Source organism: Leucopleurus acutus (genome assembly GCF_964270905.1).
Source record: "Leucopleurus acutus genome assembly, chromosome: 10".
NCBI classification, from domain to species: domain Eukaryota; kingdom Metazoa; phylum Chordata; class Mammalia; order Artiodactyla; family Delphinidae; genus Leucopleurus; species Leucopleurus acutus.
In genome coordinates, this window is record NC_139153.1 from 67,203,525 (window position 1) to 67,218,937 (window position 15,413).

General features: G+C 49.7%; 1 protein-coding gene across 1 annotated transcript in view; it reads left to right on the forward strand.

The window, feature by feature from the left end:
- The first annotated feature begins 651 nt into the window (after positions 1 to 651).
- Positions 652 to 15,413, forward strand: part of BRPF3 (bromodomain and PHD finger containing 3) — a 31,411-nt gene continuing 16,649 nt past the window's right edge. The window contains exons 1-7 of the mRNA XM_082847840.1: positions 652 to 2,119; positions 5,470 to 5,626; positions 7,980 to 8,111; positions 10,442 to 10,570; positions 10,864 to 11,176; positions 11,918 to 12,220; positions 14,045 to 14,554. Of these exons, the coding sequence (XP_082703966.1) occupies positions 669 to 2,119; positions 5,470 to 5,626; positions 7,980 to 8,111; positions 10,442 to 10,570; positions 10,864 to 11,176; positions 11,918 to 12,220; positions 14,045 to 14,554 (2,995 nt within the window). The 5' untranslated portion in view covers positions 652 to 668. The remainder of the gene's footprint in view (positions 2,120 to 5,469; positions 5,627 to 7,979; positions 8,112 to 10,441; positions 10,571 to 10,863; positions 11,177 to 11,917; positions 12,221 to 14,044; positions 14,555 to 15,413) is intronic.

Here is a 15,413-nt window from a genome sequence, read left to right on the forward strand (position 1 = left end):
TCCTAAGCCTTAACCACCACCCGCTTTTCCATAGTTAGCTGTCCCACAGCCTTATATACCCCATTAGAACATTAGCTCTCTCCCCATGTTGCATTGATCTGTAGTGATCTGTTGTGTTTACTTTTCTGTCCCTTCAATCAGACAGCGCTCCTTGAGGGCAGGGATCATGAGTGTTTGATTTCTCATTTCATTCAGCTAACACTTATAGAATGCTTACTTAGGAGTCAGGCACCATTCCAGGTGCTGGAGATACAGCAGTGAACAAGACAGGCAAAAATCCCTCCCTTCATGGGCCTTACATTCTAGAGGAAGGAAACAAATATACATGATAAATATATAAATTACACAGCACAGTAAAAATTGGTGAGTGTTATAGTGAAATATAAAGCAGGATGAAAGATTGCTGGTGGGGGAAAGGGATTTGCAATTTTGGATAGAATGGTCATAGGTCTCACTGAGAAACACTGTTTATGGAAAGACTTGGAGGAGGTGAAAGAGCAAGCCATGTGGATACCTGAGGGGCAGGATGTTCAGACAGAGGGAATAGCCAGTTTGCTCAGTGGCCACTTGATCAGATGGAAGGGTAAATGAATGCATGCATGCCTGAACGTCTGGCTCACAGTCTCCTGGCCTCCTCTTTAGGCCTGTCTCGTTGGTTCCCGGGTGCCATGAGGAAGCCTCGCCGGAAGTCACGGCAGAATGCCGAGGGCCGGCGCTCCCCATCCCCCTATAGTCTGAAGTGCTCACCCACTCGGGAGACCCTGACATATGCCCAGGCCCAACGGATCGTCGAGGTGGACATTGATGGACGTCTGCATCGTATTAGCATCTATGACCCGCTCAAGATCATCACAGAGGATGAGTTGACTGCCCAGGATATCACCGAATGCAATAGTAACAAGGAAAACAGTGAGCAGCCTCAGTTCCCTGTCAAGTCCAAAAAACCCTCATCCAAGGGCAAGAAGAAGGAGTCCTGCTCCAAGCATGCATCTGGCACTTCCTTCCACCTCCCACAACCCAGCTTCCGCATGGTGGACTCAGGCAGTCAACCAGAAGCACCCCCGCTGCCTGCTGCCTACTACCGCTACATTGAGAAGCCACCTGAAGACCTGGATGCAGAAGTAGAATACGACATGGATGAGGAGGACCTTGCCTGGCTGGACATGGTAAATGAGAAGCGGCGAGTAGATGGGCACAGTTTGGTGTCGGCAGATACCTTTGAGCTGCTGGTGGATCGGCTTGAGAAGGAGTCATACTTGGAGAGTCGAAGCAGTGGGGCCCAACAGTCACTCATTGACGAAGATGCTTTCTGCTGTGTATGCCTGGATGACGAATGCCACAACAGCAACGTCATTCTCTTCTGTGACATCTGCAACCTGGCTGTACACCAGGAGTGCTATGGCGTCCCTTACATCCCCGAGGGCCAGTGGCTATGCCGCTGCTGTCTACAGTCTCCCTCCCGGCCTGTGGATTGCGTCCTCTGCCCCAACAAGGGTGGCGCCTTCAAACAGACCAGTGATGGGCACTGGGCCCACGTGGTGTGTGCCATCTGGATCCCTGAAGTCTGCTTTGCTAACACCGTGTTCCTGGAGCCTATTGAGGGCATCGACAACATCCCACCTGCCCGCTGGAAACTAACCTGCTACATCTGCAAGCAGAAGGGGCTGGGTGCAGCCATCCAGTGCCATAAGGTGAACTGCTACACGGCCTTCCATGTGACGTGTGCACAGCGGGCTGGGCTCTTCATGAAGATTGAGCCTATGCGTGAGACCAGCCTCAACGGCACCATCTTCACAGTGCGCAAGACCGCCTACTGTGAGGCCCACTCGCCGCCAGGTGCCGCCACTGCTAGGAGGAAGGGTGACTCCCCAGGAAGTCTCAGTGAGGCTGGGGACGAAGAAGGGCTGAAGGAAGGCTGTGGGGAGGAAGAAGAGAAGGAAGAGGTAGAAGAGGTGGAGGAAGATGAAGGCCAAGGTGGGGTAGGTGGCCCCCTCAAGGGAGTGTCCAAGAAGAACAAGATGACTTTGAAGCAAAGGATCAAGAAGGAGCCAGAGGAAGTGGGCCGAGACACACCCTCCACTGTCCCCATGGTCACTGTCCCACAGATACCCTCTTACAGGTGAGCCTGCCCAGGAGGGCTCCCTAGGGACTCATGATTTCTTCTCGGGCTGGTGTTGGCCCTGAGCCAGGCTTCTGAGCCAGGCTTCTTTCCCCAAGGTTGGTGAATACCTCTTCTCTTCTGTGCTCTCAAATTTAGACTTCTCCTTTAGACCCTGGGCTCACCTGGACTGGTTTGTGGTTTTGATTGTGCCCTTCAAAGCAATGTATTTCCTTTGATTCAAGGTGAGACAGACACTTAAGTTGCTTAGAAACCCAGGTGACAGGATGTCTAAGGTAACATTTTTCAACAGGGCACAAGTGGCATTTTGGACAGGAGGTACTTCATTATTAGGGCTGTCCCGTACATTTCTCAATGTTTAGCATCCCTGGTCTTTGTCTGTAAGTGCCATTTGCATCCCCTCCCTCATTGCCTGGTCTTTGTGACAACCTCAGATGCTCCCTACTTATGTTTCTAGTAACCTTATGGGGCTAGAACTACTTCCAGTTGAGAACCACTGTTTCAAGGGGTCAGTATAGGTACCTGCTGTCCAGAAAGCTCTGTCCTGGGAATGATGGGGACTTTGTGTAAGGGGGTGGTCATGTGGGGAAGATATGCTATGTCTCCTCCTGAGAAGCTTTTAGATTTAGCGAAAAGAAGATCACTCAGCTCTGCTGTGTAACTAAGCCGCCTTGGCCCCCACCGAGTCTGTAGAGAAACCATTGTGCCTGTTTTAAACCATCAGAGAGATAGCTGGCACTGTTGGAGGGATGGGAGCTTGGCAGACAAGCAAGAGACAGGGAAGATTTTCCAGCGGAGGCCCATCTCATTGGTGATGTTCACTAAAAAGACTACAGTGTTAGAGCAGGAAGGAATCTTGGAGATTATTCATCTAACATAGTCCTTGCACCTTCTCCCACACCCCCAGATGAAGAAACTGCGGCCACGGGAGGTAAAGTTGTTCACTCCATTATTCATTCAATGAGATGTTTATTGAGCACTTACTATATGCCAAGTCCTGTTCTAAGGGCTGGAAGGAACCAGGGGTAAAGCGACAGACCCTGGACAAGCTGGGGCTTGTGATGCCTCTAGGTTCTGTTCCTGCTGTCTGTCTCTCTTGGTGTAAGGGGTAGGGAGAAAGGAGTACTGGAGGGCAGTGGGGAGTGAGTTGTATGAGGGAAATAGGCAACCAGACTTGTTGGTCTGGAAGGAAGACACAAGAGCTGACAAGATCCAGAGGGAGAGGCTCTTGTGAGCCATGGCTGGAGTTAGATTCAGTCAACTGGAAATGGGCCTTCTAGTCACAGAGCTGTTCTAGGCTCCCCTCCTCCCTTAGGTGAGGTCCATGCTTAGTCTCCATCTGTAGGGTGGTTATGCCCTGGGGCTAGACTTTTTGGTTGTCAGGTCTGCTCTTGTAGGTGGTCTCTTGCAGGGGCCAGCACAGCATGCTGGCTAAGAACCAGACAGACCTGTGTTTGAATCTTGTTTCTGTCACTAACTACCTGTGTGATCTTTGGCAAGTCACTTAACTTTTTTCAGCCTTAGTTTATTTATTTGTAAGTGAAACTACCTCACAGGGTTGTTGGGAGAAATAGATGAGATAATACAAGTAAAGCACAGTGCCTGGCAAATAGTAAGTGCTCAATAAATGATGGCTGCTGCTGCTACTGCTATTTTATTATTATTCTTTTCCCCACCTGCACAAATGCCGTTGGGACCCTCCATGGCCAAGAGGTTGTAGAGGGAGGGGGCTGCCTGCATCTGGGCAGGTGTGCTTGGCATGGGTGTTGGTGGGGGATCTGTCCTTTGGGGAAAGGCCTAGGTCTTGATTTTGTAAGCTTGGCTTTGGGGCAGGAATGTCTGACCATGGAAAGGCACAAGGCCTGGGTGAGCAATGTCTAGCCCAACATGAACATCCTTCTTAGATTCCACCTTCTTGTTTAGCCACAATTGTCTTCCTTTCAGTGGAGTAAGAGGAAGAGAAGAAGCAGAGGAAACGCCACAGGAGCACTGAGGCCTTGCTTAACCAATTTCGGAACGCAGATGTTGTAGCAGAGAGATCATGAGTTCAAATCCTGCCCAGCTTCACCATCTTTTTAGCTGCATTAGTGACTTTGACAATGTTCCTAAGCTGCCTTTCCATCTTTTGTAACATGGGAATAATGTGACCCACGTTGAAATTTGGGCATTATGGTAGAGACTGTGGGAGCTCATTAATTCCCTTCCCACTCCTCCCCCGCCACTTGTTATTGGCTTGAACGCTGACCTCCAGACTTCTCTTTTGGCGCAGTTTAGCCAGCTAAATTAAAAAACTTTTTTTTAATTTTCATACAATTTTTAAAGCTTACTTTCTATTTGCAGTTATTACAAAATACTGACTATATTCGCTGTGTTGTACAATACATCCTTGAGCCTATCTTACACCCAGTAGTTTGTACCTCCCTCTCCCCCAGCCCTGTATTGCCCCCCCACCCCCCCCCGCCACACACTGGTAACCACTCGTTTGTTCTCTATATCTATGAGTCTGCTTCTTTTATGTTTTATTCACTGGCTTGTTGTATTTTTTATTTATTTTGGCCACGCCACACGGCTTGTGGGATCTTAGTTCCCTGACCAGGGGTTGAACCTGGGCCCTTGCAGTGAAAGCACCGAGTCCTAACCACTGGACCGCCAGGGAATTCCCCTGTTGTCTTTTTTAGATTCCACATATAAACGTTATCATAAAGTACTTATCTTTCTTTGTCTAGCCAGCTGACTTTTCAGATTCTCCATCCTCTTACATCTTTAGATCCATTTTTTTTTCATTTGGTTCAAAATTAGACATTTTTAGGCTACTGAGATTTTTAATGAAAAACCAGAGGTCAGACAACTCCAAAGGGTTGTATTTGGGTTCAGAAGGCAGTAGCCTGCTATATTCCTACTAATTTTCCTTCCAGCTTGGCTGTGGACTACTCCCTGGTCTGGTGGGACCCTTAACTACAGGGGGCAGGAAACAGTGACCGCTTTGCCCACAGCTTATGCAAGTTCCTGTTCTCTTTTGCTGCCTTTATCAAGAGAAGAGTGGGGGTGTTGGGGCACAGACCTGTGTCTCAGGAGTCCAGGACTATAGGGTCAGGGTTCCTGGGGGAGGGTTCTTTTGGAGAATCAGGACTGCAAGGCAGGAGGTGGAAAATCAAGTGAAATATCCCATGCTGAATCTGAGCTGCTTAACTTTGCTGTCCTTTTCAAGGCTTTCTCTGAGGTGAGGCTTTGGCTACTTTATTCTGTCTTCCTCTATAAGGTTCAGAAATGAACCAGGGGGTCTGAATAGGAGGCTGTAATCTGGGCTGCCCACTGACCCTGTCTTTCACTTCCCTCTGCCTCTACTCAAGGTTGAACAAGATCTGTAGTGGTCTCTCCTTTCAGAGGAAAAACCAGTTCATGCAGCGGCTTCACAACTACTGGCTGTTGAAGCGGCAGGCACGGAACGGTGTCCCCCTCATACGGCGCCTGCACTCCCACCTGCAGTCCCAAAGGAATGCTGAGCAGGTAGGTGAAGTAGTTATTTGAGGGCAGTGGAGGGAGGTGGAGAGTGACGAAGGAGAGATGGTTGGGGCAACTCTCCCTGAGCCCTCTGCGGGGCCTTTGCCTATAGCCATCACCTCTCTAGGTGGTCCATCCGAGGAGTGACCTCCAGGACTGTAGAGCTCTTCAGACCAGACAGCAGCCCTTCTAGATGAGAGAGGCTTGGCTTGGAGCAAATTCTAGGGGAGAGTGGAAAGCAAGCCCAGCTTTCCCTCTACGTGGGGAAAACCCTTTAGATATGGTAGAAAGGAAGAAGTGGGCTGAGTGAGGGTCAGGTGACCATGTTGTATAAGTTAGGAAGGCATACTTTCCTTAAGACACTATACTGCCATCTGCCTAAAAATGTTCCATAAAAAATACACTAACCATCTAGGTTGTAGCGCACAGCCTGCCCAGTTGGGGTGATCTTTTAGACATTAGCAACTGGAGTTGCTGCATGTTTAGTGTTTTCGGGATGGTGGAGGCCTCCTGAGAGACTTTTAAAAAACATATTTAGTTCTCTCTGCCTCTTCACTTGTTCCATTACTTCTGCCTTGAAATATTCCCACACCATTACTCCAGAGACAAGGCAAGCCTTCCCATGACTCTGGTGCCCTCTGTTCTGTCTGATTTTACTTTTGCCTTTTGTAACTGAAGTCCTGAAGGGGAAGTGTATATCCAGTCTCTCCTTGAAATGGTCTGCTTGCTCCCCTGTAGCTTCTTCTAGAACATCAGTGACCCCTTCCAGCCCAGCAAGTCTTTCCTCAGATTCTCACCTTATAGACTGTTGGACTGCATTTGACACCATGATCACTTTGTCTTACAGCTTCTCTGTGACACCATTTCCCACCCCCTCTACCCCACTAACTGTACCCTGTGCTGATCCTAATTCTTACCCCTTAATGGTAACACTCCCAGGGGCTCTGTTGCCTCCCTGTTGGCTTGGAGAGCTTGTCCACTCTCATAGTTGTCAATAACTGTGTAGCAGTAGCTCCAGGTTTCTTGTCTTGTCCCTTCCCTTTTTTCTGCCCTCAGTCCCTCTGGGGCAGACGAACTATAGATGTCCGTGTAGATGTTATTTCCTGAATTCAGATATTGGAAACTGAATTCATTATCTTCCTTCATCTCCGTAAATGTATTTCCCCATTACTGTTATGAAAGCTTCTTCCTCCTGACCTCAGATGTTGCCCACCTTGGAGTTATTTTTGGCTCTTTCCTTCATAAGGAGCTGCAGTTAATCATCCCCTGATCTGTTTTGGGGGATTTATCAGTATATGGCCCTTTATCTCCATTCCACAGCTACCCTGCTCACCCATGTCCCCTTAATTTCAGCAGTAGCTTTCTAGGTGGTCTCCAGCCTCTAATTCTTTCTTTGCTTTACAGCTGGTACTGTCTTACACACTTAACCATTTTCCATCCTGTCATTTCCTTTTCCGGAATAAATTCCCCCTCGCCAGGCAGGCCACGTCCAGGCTTTTTTGCCTGCCATTTGAAGCTTCTTGCCAGCTGGATCCTGGGTCTTCCTTGGCTTTTGTGGTTCTCCAGTTTCTCTGCTCTGGCCAGCCCGTTTTTCTCAACAAGCAAAGAATCACTAATTCTGCCTTCATACTTCTGCTTCGTGGTCCCTTCGGTTCCAAAAGAGGCCTTTCTTACTGCTTTCTTCATCCACATGCATCATTACATGTGAAACCCTAGTAAGATTGCTCGCCCCAGGAATCCCTGACCTAACCCCAGTCCACTGAGATCTTCTCTATTTTATGTCCTCTTAGCATTTTATATTCAGTTTATCCAATCAGTTTTTGTTGTCTTTATGCTGCTGTGCCCTTGCATATCAAACCCTGGGCCTCTTTCTTCCCTCAACTACACTGTAACCACTTTTAGGGCAGGAATCACGTTTTTGGTGGTGGTGGTGGTGTTTTAAAGTATGTTCAAGTCCGTAAGCACAAGCTCGTAGTAAAAACTTCGCTTTGTTTTCTAGCCAAGTCGAAGCTCTAGGGTGAAATTCTTTCCACCCTGAGGTGTCTATTAGTTTCCTTCTGAAATTCTTTCCAGCCCTGAGGATGCACAGCTGCTCTCTGGTGTCTCTGGGGTTAGAGAGAAGCAGTCCCAGCTCTCACCCCAGCAATGGTTATTGTGCTATAGTGAAGAAACATTGTTATAAGGCTGGGGAAGCACTGGAGGAAGGGTTGTAGAGGGGGTGGAAGGGCTCTCCGGGACCATGGGTCCAGGAAGGGGATGGGGTTCTTACCTGCTGAGGCCCCAGAGGCTTGAGCAGGGAGAGGACTTTGGGCAGGAAGGAGGCCCACAGCTCCTCTATCCTTTCCCTTCCCTCCTGCAGCGGGAGCAGGACGAGAAGACAAATGCAGTGAAGGAAGAGCTGAAATACTGGCAGAAGCTCCGGCACGACTTGGAGCGGGCACGGCTGCTGATTGAGCTGATTCGGAAAAGAGAAAAGCTCAAGCGGGAGCAGGTGAGGAGGAGCCCCCAGGGCTCTTGTTCAAGATCTTTTTCTCCTACTGTCAGTGTGGCTTCAGGAGACCCAGGAGCCCCTGCCTGGTGTCAGCTTTCTTACCTTCCTGCCCAGCATTATGGGCTCCAAGGCCTGCCTACTCTGCGTTGGGTGTGGTGCTGCTGATGGCTTCGAACTTAGGGAGTTTAGCTCCTGGTGGCCTCAGGCATAAGCTTAATATCCTATGCCTGGGCCCATCCCTGGAGTTTCTCATTCAGGATATGGGGGGGTGGGGGGTGGGCGGAGCCTGGCCTTATGTTTTGGAGAGCTTCTCAAGCCATTCTTATGGGTATCACCTTTGACCTGGGAGCTTCTGGGGTTTCTCACTTGGCCTTTAAACACTTATAGTCTTGAATCATTTAAATTTTCCAACCTCTGTTCAAAGAGATTCTAAGCCTCTGAGCATGGAGAATGTTGAGGTAGGTAGTGTAGCCTAGGAATTAGGAATATGAGCTGTGGCATCAGGCAGCTTGCGTGTTTTGTTTTTTTTTTTAACATCTTTATTGGAGTATAATTGCTTTACAATGTTGTATTAGTTTCTGCTGTACAATGAAGTGAATCAGCTATATGTACACCTATATCCCCATATCCCCTCCCTCTTGCTTCTCCCTCCCACCCTCCCTATCCCACCCCTCCAGGTGGTCAAAAGCACCCAGCTGATCTCCCTGTGCTATACGGCTGCTTCCCACTAGCTATCTAGTTTCCATTTGGTAGTGTATAGAAGTACATGCCACTCTCTCACTTCGTCCCAGCTTACCCTTCCCCCTTCCCCATCCTCAAGTCCATTCTCTACATCTGCATCTTTATTCAGACAGCCTGCATTTATATCCTGGCTCTGCCACTTGCTACTTGTATGACATTAAGTTGCTTAATCTCCTTATACCTCGAGTTTCCTTGACTATAAAATGGGGGTAATAATAGAACCCATCTCATAAGGTTGTGAGGATTAGATGACTTAGTGTATATAAAGAGCTTAGAACAGTGCCTGGCACATAGTAAGGCTATAGAAGTGTCAGCTGCTATCATCATCATCATTATTGATACTCTTTGCCTCCCTGAAGTGTCTACGGCAGCACTCTGCACATGACAGTGAGCAAAAACTATTAATTGAATGCCAAAACTGTTCTCTCTGGTCCAGGAATAGCAGCTGTTACTCTCATGCTTCAGAGGCCTGGGTTAAAGATGTTCTTTCTCTCTTTCTCCGAACTCTGCTTCACTGTTCAGCCCCAGCACAAGCCCTTCTCTCACGGTCCTGTAGCCCGAGTTTCCACCACTGAGACTGGGCAGCTCTTGCCATACTTAGCACAGGTGGGCATGGAGGACATCTCAGGACCTTGTCTATGGATTCAAACTGTCTGTGCCGTCCCAGGCCTGGCCCCACAGCTGAGCTTCTCTTCCCATTTCTGGTCCAGAGAAATGTAAGGGAAAAGGAAGCAGGCAGGGGATGCAGGCAGGCATTTGTTTTGTTGTAGCCAAGAGGTAGGAACTTGTAGTCTAATACACGGCTTCCCAACCTTTTTACATTAGGGCACACATGGAAAATAACATTTGTATAGCACACTGCTGCAAATATGTCAGGCTACTTGCCACCCAAGGGCCTCGAGGCCTTGGTCACCCTAGGCCGACCTAGGTGGTCCAAGGGCCAATTAGGTGGGAATCCTGGCCCAAGGGACATTTTATATCATCAGTGTGCCTCTTGGACTAAGTCATACCTAGGTATAAGTCCCGTCTCTGTTCTTTCCTAGCCAGGTGACCTTGGGTTAGTAACTCCTCATCATACTCTTTGCAAACCTCAGATTCCATATTTGTAAAATGGAGATAATTACAGTTTCTCCTTCGAGGTTATTGTGATGATTAACTGAGGTAATATAAGTAGAAAGGCAGTGTGGCATAGTAGTCAAAAGCACACACTGTGAATCATCTGTCCCTTATTAGCTGTGTGACCTGGGCCAGTCACTTACTTAGTCCTTCCGTGCCTCAGTTTCCTCTTTGTAAAATACCTCATTTGTACCTATTTTGAACATTACTTGACACTTAGTAAGGACTATAAAGGTATTAACTATTATTACTGTAAGTTTTGATATAGCCTGAATGCATAGGAAATGTTCACAAAGTGGCAGCTGTTGGTATGATTATTTCTAGGCTAAAAGTTCAGTGGTAACTCCTCAAATAGTGGTCAGCTTAATATCTTGTGAAAATTTGTCTTACACAACTGGTGAAAGTCAAGTTATCAAGCAAAAGTTCGGTGCCTCTTTGGGGGGTGTCCTGATTTCTCCCCACCTCCCCCACAGGTCAAGGTCCAGCAGGCCGCCATGGAGCTGGAGCTTATGCCGTTCAACGTTCTGCTGAGGACAACACTGGACTTGCTGCAGGAGAAGGATCCCGCACACATCTTTGCCGAGCCTGTCAACCTGAGTGAGGCAAGTTCCCCCGCTACTTCCTGAGCAGTGAGCCCTGCCTGAAATGGAAATAGGGTCTGAGTAGGCTAGGAAGGGGTTGGGCCACAGGGTGTACAAAACCTGGGGGTGTCTGGCAAGGCTAGTAGACTTGCCCACGGTGAGGGCTCAGCAGGCCAAGGTGGGCCAGAGCCCTGGGGCTGTGAGTGAGCCTGGCATGGCCAAGGCAGAAAATGGGGTGGCAAGAGTGCCGCTGAAGGGTGCGCCTGTTTGGCTAGTAAATGGTTGTTGTAATTGTACAGGTTTTATATGTTTAGGTTCCAGATTACCTGGAATTCATATCCAAGCCAATGGATTTTTCTACTATGAGGCGGAAGCTGGAGTCCCACCTGTACGGCACCTTGGAGGAGTTTGAGGAGGACTTTAACCTTATAGTTACCAACTGCATGAAGTATAATGCTAAAGACACAATTTTCCACCGAGCAGCTGTCCGCCTGCGGGACCTGGGAGGGGCCATCCTGCGGCACGCCCGGCGGCAGGCAGAGAACATCGGCTATGACCCCGAGAGGGGCACCCACCTGCCCGAGTCACCCAAATTGGAGGACTTTTACCGCTTCTCCTGGGAAGACGGTGAGAAGCCTGGACGGGCAGGGAGGAGAGGGGCCAGGAGGAGGCGCAGGGATAGAGCCCAGAGAGCCAGGGATCAGGATGGGCTTTGGGGCTATAGGGTGGACTCCAGGAGCAAAGCTGGGGATAGGCACAGGCTGGGGTACATGTGCTTGTGGCTGGAATAGTTCCGAGGGTTAAAGTTAATTCCCTGAGCACTTCTTGAATAGTAGGGTAAGGGGAATAAGGTACTAGCTGTCTGTCTGAAAAGCTAAAGATTCACCAAGGGTCTTTCTTTCCTGGACTCCCTCTGTGTGGCGTTGGAGCATGGGCAGCAGGAGCGCAGTGCTGATGTATGTCTGGCTCATTCAGAAGAGTGCAGGTAGAGCATCAGAAAAATGGAATTGCCTCTGTAATTCCCTACTCTGCCTGCCCCTGCTCTCTGCTTCTCGATGGCAGCAGCCAAACAGTCACTCAGGCCGGGAGATTGCCAAGCTGCCTCGTGCCTGCTCCACGGAGCCCATAATCGTGACTGTGAACTGCTTCCTGCAGGTGTTTCCCAGATTCTGACCTTGTCCCTGTGACTGCTCTCCTGGGAGCAGTGTTGCCAGGGCCAAGGCCCCACAGTGATGCTGCTGGAAGCCACTGGCCCAGGCACTCCAGGAGAATATTTTGCATCCGAAGGAATTGGCCCCTGCCCTTCCCTTTGCCCTGGGCTGGTCAGGTCCTTCAGCCCCTTCTTCTGTCCTCCCTTCTCCCTGGCAGTGGACAACATCCTCATCCCAGAGAACCGGGCCCACTTGTCCCCAGAGGTGCAGCTGAAGGAGCTGCTGGAAAAACTGGACCTGGTGAGTGCCATGCGGTCCAGTGGGGCCCGGACCCGCCGTGTCCGCCTGCTACGCCGGGAGATCAATGCCCTTCGGCAGAAGCTGGCGCAGCCGCCACCACCGCAGCTGGCATCGCTAAACAAGACTGTGTCCAATGGGGAGCTGCCAGCAGGGCCCCGGGGGGATGTGGCTGTGCTGGAGCAGGCCCCGCAGGAGGAGCCAGAAGACGATGGGGACAGAGGTGAGAGACAGTCACGGGCAGGCCGGGGGCTGCGGGCCAGGTTAAGGGAGGGTTAAGCTGAAATCCCGTAGTGGGAACATCCTTCCCCAACTCTAGGTGTGACCCTCATGGGCAAGTAAAAGCCCTGGGAGGGGTCACACTTTCATGCATACCCAGGGATGATACTCAAAATATTTAACAATACGTAGAGACCAAAATTCATCCGTCAGATAGATGTTGGCTTTTATATTGGAGGGGGCTCCTGAGGGCCTCTGATGCAGATATTTAGTTGTTGGATTGTGAGTGGGTTCAGGGAGTTTCAGATGCTGGGGCCCAGTAGCTGTTTACTAACTTGTAAAGAAGTATTTCAATATTTTGCACCTGGTATGGCCATATTGCACATACCAGTTAAATATTAGTTCAACTTATACCATCATATAGAGAGGCTCTTAGAGCAGGTTAGGTTGTGGTGTGGGGGAACAGAAAAGAAAGAAAGACCCTAAGGATGGTCTGGGCTCATAGCTTTGACCCCAGCTGGCCAAGTCTACAGTAGGCCCACCCCAAGCAGAAAAGCCCAGAACTGCAAAAGACAGCTGGGGGAAGTGATTCTCAGAGATCCAGGTGCCTTACCTGAGTTGCTTTCCATCCTCTCCGCTTCTTTGGGGACAGAATTGTCTCCCTCTTACCAGCTCTTGGATCTGAGCCTGTAGCTCAGGAGGGCCTGTCATCCACACAATCAAGAAGGTTGGGAATTATCTCCAGGGGAAAAGGGGCCAAATTGCAGGGAATGGCCCGTTTTATTTTAGGTTGGGGGAGAGCGGGGATGTGGCGGAGAGGTCAGATTTATCGTTAGAGGGCTTCGTGTCCATTGTGACCCTTCCCAGCTTCCCATGTGGCAGTCAGCATGCCACTCGTATCCATCCCCACTCCTGGGCTAAGGCAGTGCAGAGTCATGCCCAGTGGACCGGCTGCAGCAGCTTCTAGAGGTTTCAAAAAATTTCTAGGCTTCATCTCCCAGAAATTCAGATTAGGGAAATCTGAGCTCTGTTTTGAGTGTCTTTTTTTTTGTGTGTGGTACGCGGGCCTCTCACTGCTGTGGCCTCTCCTGTTGCGGAGCACAGGCTCTGGACGCGCAGGCTCAGCGGCCATGGCTCACGGGCCCAGCCGCTCCGCGGCATGTGGGATCTTCCCAAACCAGGGCACGAACCCCTGCATCAACAGGCGGACTCTCAACCACTGCGCCACCAGGGAAGCCCCGAAAGTGTCATTTTTTAAGGTGGAGGTTGAATAGACAAGTTCGGGAACCACTGATTTAACTTCCTTGCTCTCATTTTTTCATATCTGTAAGCTGCTTCTTTCTGCTTGTCCTTCTTGCTTCACTTGTGATATGAAACAAAATACATTGACAGATGGGAAAACACCTGGGTCTAAAGAGAGTTGTAGACCCCTAATCTGTGAGGCTGAGACTTACTTAATTATTGATTAAGCAGGGGGCTTTGGGCTTTCTTGGGTGTAAGGCAGTGGTTTATAACCCTGACTTCATCAAACTCACCTGGTAAGCTTTAAAAAAAAAAATCCATCGTTAGCTATTTGGTTTCATTTTGTCTGGGGTGGGACCTCAGCATTGGAATTTTTAAGAAACTAAGTAACTAATACATAGCCAGGGTTTAGAACTACTAGTGTAGACACAACTTAGTCCTACCTTCTCTTCACCTTAGACCTGAGACGCGTCTCAAACCTTCTAATAGCCTATGCTCTTGGTTCTTAGTTATCAGTGTCATTATCTGGCTTGTAGGGGCAGACTTTTTCTAAAATGTTCAAGCAGGTTCTCTTTTTCTCTAACAGACGACTCCAAAATGCCTCCCCCACCAACCCTGGAGCCTACTGGGCCTGCGCCTTCCTTGTCTGAGCAAGAATCCCCTCCGGATCCCCCCACTCTGAAACCCATCAATGATAGCAAACCTCCAAGCCGATTCCCAAAGCCAAGAAAAGTGGAAGAAGATGAGCTTTTGGAAAAATCACCTCTGCAGCTAGGGAGCGAGCCCTTGCAACGCCTGCTCAGTGACAATGGCATTAATAGAGTGTCCCTCATGACCCCCGATACATCCCCCGCAGGTGCCCCACTCAGTGGCGTGGGCCGTCGCACATCAGTCCTCTTCAAGAAGGCCAAGAATGGGGTTAAACTACAGAGGAGCCCAGACAGGGCCCTGGAGAACGGCGAGGACCATGGCGCAGTGGGCTCTCCTGCGTCTCCCACCAGCATCGAGGATGAACAGCACTCCCGGAAGCGGCCGAGGAGCAGGAGCTGTAGTGAGAGCGAAGGGGAGAGGTCCCCCCAGCAGGGGGAAGAGACAGGTGACCTCGCCTGTGACTTCTCTCGCTACTTCTCATCTGCTTTCCTGCTTTGCCTTGCCAGCCGGCACCTTCCCCAGTCAGCTGCCTCCCCTGTGGATGGCCCCTGTGGATGCCAGTAGTAGCACTGAGGGCTCCGTAGCGCACAGTTGGGCCTGGTACATGAGTAGTGGCCTGGGGAAATAGGCTTTGAGCAAGTGTTTTGAGAGGGCCAGCTTGTGTCTGGGGCTCTCTTTGGCCCTGAGCAGCGTATAAAGCTATATATGATAAAATGGTTCCTACTTTCATTTTAGTTCATTTATTCATCAGATATTTATATCAGGCATTATTGTAGGCACTAAAGTTGAGGGGGAAAAATCAATAAATAAAACAGACAAGTCTCCTCTCTTGTAGGGGAGTTAGACTAAAAGCAAATAAATAAATTGTATCGCATATTAGAAGCTGTGGAGAAAAGTCCAGCAGGGAAGGGGGGGGAGAGGGGATGCTGAGGTGATATTTAAGAGGGTGGCCAGGGGAGGCTTTCTGAGTAAAGATCTGAAGGAGTGAGCTTTTTGGGTATCTGGGGAAAAGACGTTCCAAAAAGATGGACTAGCAAGTGCACAGGCCATGGGGGTGGAAACATGCTTGCATGTCTGAGGAACAGTGAGGGGACCTATGTGGCCACAGCAGAGTGAGCCAAGGGATCATAGGAGATGGGGTCTCAGAGGTAGTAATAGGGGCTGGTCACTAAAGAGTCCTTACTGCATGTCCAACACAAGCTGATCACTGGGGAGCAGTAAATCAGACCCAGGTCCAAATCTGAGAGTTTACCATCCAGTGGGGAGACTAGATGGTGTCCTGAGGTGCAGAGATACCCCAGTGC